Genomic DNA, 5,598 nt, shown 5'->3' with positions numbered 1-5,598 from the left:
GCCAGCGGGACAGTTACAGTCACCAACGCTCTAGATAACATGAAAACAGCCTAAAAACAGCCTAGCGGTCGTAAAATTGTCAGTATGAGGAGTTCTCTTATTACAAATAAATAGAAGGTGTTCTCTTATTTATGTCTGGAAACAGCTAGCTAATGCCAGTTAACTTGGGTGCTTGACTGCTGTTGTGAGGTCAGAACACTTCAGTGTGCGTCGCTGAACGCTCTGAATTTACCGAACGCCCAGAGCGCACTCTGGAACTCCAGATTGAATTTATGAACACACCCTTGGGTGCGTTTGGCTCTGTTGCTTCTTTAGGTCACTGTAGCAGTTCATGTCGTTCTCCAGGGAAACCAGGTCACTGTATTAGTTCTTGTCAGTCTCCAGGGCAACCAGGACGCGTCTACTGAGGGGATCCTGCTAGTGACTGAGAAACACGTTTCTGTCCACCAATGGCCAGTCGGGGAACAGGCTTCCCGCTCCATCAACCGCCTCTGCGCGTATTTGTACGAGGCACAGAGAACAGGCACAGGTGCACATTCAGCCACAGTGAATTGAAGGGTAACAAGTGACTACTACCAGACAGTAAAGTTTTCACCTGAATTATTTCAGTTATATGGACTTGAAGTTAAAGAGATATTCTAATTTTAAAGTTAATACCGAGGACAGTTGTGTGTTGTTGTGGTCTAATACCCGTCGTCGAATTCACCTGTTGCTGTTGTAGTGTGTTGTTGTCTAATACCGTCAGCAATAAAGTCATGTAAACTAATGTCTTTCTGACTGGCAGGATAACATCACGAGGAGATTGCTGGGGGATTTCAGGAGGAAGAGGAGACATTGCTCCAGCCAGAGGGTAAGGAGGTGTTATCAACATTGTACACATTCCCATTTACAGCAACGACCTGGGGAATAGTTACAGGGGAGAGGAGGGTTAGTTGGCAGTGTAATGTAACATGTGATTGGTTAGTAAGCAGTGTAATGTAGAATGTGATTGGTTAGTAGGCAGTGTAATGTAACATGTGATTGGTTAGTAGGCAGTGTAATGTAACATGTGATTAGTTAGTAGGCAGTGTAATGTAGAATGTGATTGGTTAGTAGGCAGTGTAATGTTAACTGACTGTTATCTGATTCGTCAGCTCACGCTACAGCTGCCCTCTAAACTCTCACCTGAAACTCCGCCTCCACCTGGGTGTGAACTCTGCATGCAGGGGTTTTCTCCAACCCTGCACTACCACACCTGATCCTATTACTCCGCTCTTCCTTGTGACATTGATTAGCTCAGGGATGGGCAACTCCAGTCCTCAGGGGCCTGATTGGTGTCACACTTTTGCCCCACACATCAATAATCAACTAATCATGATGTTCAGTTAATCAACTGAGGACTGGATTTGCCATCCTTGGGTTATCTGAATTAGGTGTTAGAGCAGAGCTGAATTAGGTGTTAGAGCAGATCTGAATGAGGTGTTAGAGCTGAATTAGGTGTTAGAGCAGAGCTGAATTAGGTGTTAGAGCAGAGCTGAATTAGGTGTTAGAGCAGATCTGAATGAGGTGTTAGAGCTGAATTAGGTGTTAGAGCAGAGCTGAATTAGGTGTTAGAGCAGGGCTGAATTAGGTGTTAGAGCAGAGCTGAATTAGGTGTTAGAGCAGAGCTGAATTAGGTGTTAGAGCAGATCTGAATGAGGTGTTAGAGCTGAATTAGGTGTTAGAGCAGGGCTGAATTAGGTGTTAGAGCTGAATTAGGTGTTAGAGCAGGGCTGAATTAGGTGTTAGAGCAGGGCTGAATTAGGTGTTAGAGCAGGGCTGAATTAGGTGTTAGAGCAGGGCTGAATTAGGTGTTAGAGCAGGGCTGAATTAGGTGTTAGAGCAGGGCTGAATTAGGTGTTAGAGCTGAATTAGGTGTTAGAGCAGGGCTGAATTAGGTGTTAGAGCAGGGCTGAATTAGGTGTTAGAGCAAGGCTGAATTAGGTGTTAGAGCAGGGCTGAATTAGGTGTTAGAGCAGGGCTGAATTAGGTGTTAGAGCAGGGCTGAATTAGGTGTTAGAGCAGGGCTGAATTAGGTGTTAGAGCAGGGCTGAATTAGGTGTTAGAGCAGGGCTGAATTAGGTGTTAGAGCAGGGCTGAATTAGGTGTTAGAGCAGGGCTGAATTAGGTGTTAGAGCAGGGCTGAATTAGGTGTTAGAGCAGGGCTGAATTAGGTGTTAGAGCAGGGCTGAATTAGGTGTTAGAGCAGGGCTGAATTAGGTGTTAGAGCAGGGCTGAATTAGGTGTTAGAGCAGGGCTGAATTAGGTGTTAGAGCAGGGCTGAATTAGGTGTTAGAGCAGGGCTGAATTAGGTGTTAGAGAAAGGCTGAATTAGGTGTTAGAGCAGGGCTGAATTAGGTGTTAGAGCAGGGCTGAATTAGGTGTTAGAGCAGGGCTGAATTAGGTGTTAGAGCTGAATTAGGTGTTAGAGCAGGGCTGAATTAGGTGTTAGAGCAGGGCTGAATTAGGTGTTAGAGCAGGGCTGAATTAGGTGTTAGAGCTGAATTAGGTGTTAGAGCAGGGCTGAATTAGGTGTTAGAGCAGGGCTGAATTAGGTGTTAGAGCAGGGCTGAATTAGGTGTTAGAGCAGGGCTGAATTAGGTGTTAGAGCTGAATTAGGTGTTAGAGCTGAATTAGGTGTTAGAGCTGAATTAGGTGTTAGAGCAGGGCTGAATTAGGTGTTAGAGCAGGGCTGAATTAGGTGTTAGAGCAGGGCTGAATTAGGTGTTAGAGCAGGGCTGAATTAGGTGTTAGAGCAGGGCTGAATTAGGTGTTAGAGCAGGGCTGAATTAGGTGTTAGAGCAGGGCTGAAAGAAGGAACCGCTGCTCATGCACCTGCTACGTTAGGCTAGGCTGCCCCTTCCCTCTCCTCTGTTCTGATTGGGCGGCTGGGAGGCAGTGTCTCGTTAGCTGATTGGTCTGTTTTATCAGTTTACCTGCTGCTGCCCTCTAGCTGTCCATGTAAACCGTCACTGGGGTTGAAATGAAACGGTACACTCATCAATTTCCCTCATTAGGATCAATAAAGTACTGCTACCAAGTGTCCACACAGACCATCTGAGAAAAATCTAGACTCATCTCAACTGGTTAAAATTTTGTCAGTTGAATTCAGATTTTAAAAAAATCTTGGAACCACAGAGGTTGTCCGATTTTGTTATTATTATTTTTCTCCTTCACTTTTCTCAGATGGTCGGTGTGGACTCTGTTCTCTCCATCATGTGTCACGATGAGGCAGTGCTGTGTTAGCTGACTGTTCTCACTTCAGCTGTTACATACTTCCATGTCACCACATGTGACTGACTACCTGACCACGATGGAATAAGATAAATAAATACACTTACATTGCATAAACGTTTGAGAGTCTATTCCTTCTATAAATCAATTCATTCAAGTGTCATCTGAATATTTGAAATCCAACCTTTGTAAACATTTATCTATAAATCCAAGTGGTAGAGATGTTATACATTACATTATTTTTCTACATGACTATGAATGTGGATTAACACGTTTAAAGAACAGAATGATTGTTCTACATTACTATAAACGTGGATTAACGTGTTTAAAGAACAGTCTTTTAATCTGGCAATGACAAAACAAGTAACAACCTGCTTTAAATCAGACATATCTATGTTACACATAATAGTGGTTCTTTGAGGTGATTATACTGGTTTAACAAGCCATGGTGGTTGTCAGGGAATTCACTATGGACCTGGTGGTTGTCAGGGAATTCACTATGGACCTGGTGGTTGTCAGGGAATTCACTATGGACCTGGTGGTTGTCAGGGAATTCACTATGGACCTGGTGGTTGTCAGGGAATTCACAATGGACCTGGTGGTTGTCAGGGATTTCACAATGGACCTGGTGGTTGTCAGGCAATTCACTATGGACCTGGTGGTTGTCAGGCAATTCACTATGGACCTGGTGGTTGTCAGGCAATTCACTATGGACCTGGTGGTTGTCAGGAAATGTCAGTGTCAACCTCTTAGTGGCACAACACACACACCCTTTAATCTCTTATTGCAATAGTTATCATCTTCAGTCTTCATCTTCAGAAAAATAATGGCAAATCCTTTCCCATACCACAAGGAACTAGCCCTAAAGTCACCACTCAGCACCGAACAACAGAGTTGACTTTGTATCTTAATTAATACCTCTTAACCTTTAATTCTAACTCTGAAACCATCAGTGGTGTCCTTATTCCACTCCTCGCCATCCCGTCAGAGCTCTGTCCTTTTCTTTAGAATAATCTGACGCACCATGGTTACGGCCTCCTGACGAATGCTGTCGACGGGCTCCTCTGCCTTCCAGAACCTCACCACCTGGCCTTCAGGGTTCACCAGGAACTTCCAGAAGTTCCACTTCGGAACCTTCTTCACAGAATCTGTACGGTGAATGGAAACAAATGGTTACTAGGCCCAATGTCTTTGTTGTGTTGTGTGCCAATGTGCCATAATAACTGCAATTCCTCCCACACCCACATTTCCCATGAAAAATATTATCTTGAATATAATATTTTACAATTTTAAAAAAACAGTAGACTAAAGATAGGCCTGTATGGCTAGGCTTGGTTAAACTACCCTTCGTTTTTCTTGTCCTTAGAAATAGCATAAACTGTCTTTATTAAATATCAGACTTATAATAAGCCTACTGTGCTTACCTGTTATGAATTTGAAGGCTGGCTCCGCCTCCGACCCCATGATTTTGACCTTACTGAAGATGGTGAAGGTGACGCCATAGGTGTTCTTGGCGTAGGCCTCGATGTCCCGGCTGGCCCCCATCTCGGTCTCCCCGAACTGGCCGCAGGGAAAAGCCAGGACGTTGAAATGGGACGTACCCAATTCCCGGTGCAGCTCCTGCAGAGAGCGATAGTTCATCTCAGTGTGTTCGCTGTGGCTCGCCACGTTGACAACCAGAGACGCCTGTGCCAGGGGGGGAAATATGTATATATATATATATATCGGGGAATTGTAAACATGCTACATCTCAGAAACAAGTTATGAACCTTTTAGATAAACTCACTGACTTTTGCAGTAGACAGGGTTAGAGTTTTGCTGATGTGGACTTACTTTGCCTCGGTATCTCTCCAAAGAAACGCTTCTCCCTTTGGCGTCCTTCACCTCAAAAGAATAGAAATCTTGCGGCTTCCTGGACTTGGAGATTTTGAGAAAACTATGTAGCATTAATAAACATCCCATGCACACCGTCATACTCAGTAGGACCCTGACCATTCGGGCTCTCGGGTTTAAGGGCTTGGTCGGGTAGCCCCCCAAAACCTCCAGCGCCTCCATCTTGGAGGGGGAATAAGGAAGGTTTGGGGCGGGGGAAGGAGTTTGGGAACGGGGGTTGAATCTGGTTGGGCGGCGGGAACATAGTGGATTTCACGATTGAGGAGGTCTCTTCCGTTTTAGGGATCAGATTTCTGTAAGGGAATTCCGTGTTTTTTGGGCGATTTAGCAGCACTTTAATCTCATAATCTAATTTTATCTGAGATTTTACAGCCAGTCCAGATATGATTAGTTTTTTTAAGACCTGTAATCATTATTAAAAATATAATTTAAAAAAAGAACATGGAGAGTCAA

General features: G+C 44.4%; 1 protein-coding gene and 1 long non-coding RNA gene across 4 annotated transcripts; one reads left to right on the top strand and one right to left on the bottom strand.

Annotated features, from left to right (window-relative positions):
- The first annotated feature begins 244 nt into the window (after positions 1–244).
- LOC121847912 lies at positions 245–3,342 on the top strand. Its single transcript, XR_006084777.1, has 3 exons — positions 245–558; positions 785–850; positions 3,205–3,342. It is a non-coding gene; the product is annotated as an uncharacterized LOC121847912 (long non-coding RNA).
- A 25-nt stretch (positions 3,343–3,367) lies between these two features.
- On the bottom strand, positions 3,368–5,384 carry LOC112263953 (probable glutathione peroxidase 8). 3 transcript variants are annotated; one of them, XR_002955559.2, is made up of 4 exons: positions 5,086–5,379; positions 4,677–4,938; positions 3,968–4,400; positions 3,368–3,937 (listed from the first exon to the last, which is right to left on the bottom strand). XR_002955559.2 is itself a non-coding variant. In XM_024440577.2 (3 exons), exons 1-3 carry the CDS (start codon positions 5,305–5,307, stop codon positions 4,237–4,239), a joined length of 582 nt encoding a protein of 193 aa, XP_024296345.1. In that variant the 5' UTR covers positions 5,308–5,384; the 3' UTR covers positions 3,368–4,236. The 3 variants fall into 3 exon arrangements, 2 of the variants coding, with proteins under 2 accessions (XP_024296345.1, XP_024296344.1); XM_024440577.2 differs by having other exon boundaries at positions 3,368–4,400; positions 4,677–4,872; positions 5,086–5,384; XM_024440576.2 differs by having other exon boundaries at positions 3,368–4,400.
- Between the last annotated feature and the right edge of the window lie 214 nt (positions 5,385–5,598).

The sequence above is a fragment of the Oncorhynchus tshawytscha genome, linkage group LG12 (genome assembly GCF_018296145.1).
Source record: "Oncorhynchus tshawytscha isolate Ot180627B linkage group LG12, Otsh_v2.0, whole genome shotgun sequence".
NCBI classification, from domain to species: domain Eukaryota; kingdom Metazoa; phylum Chordata; class Actinopteri; order Salmoniformes; family Salmonidae; genus Oncorhynchus; species Oncorhynchus tshawytscha.
The sequence above is the reverse complement of the archived record's forward strand: the minus strand, read 5'-3'. Positions and strand labels throughout refer to the sequence as shown.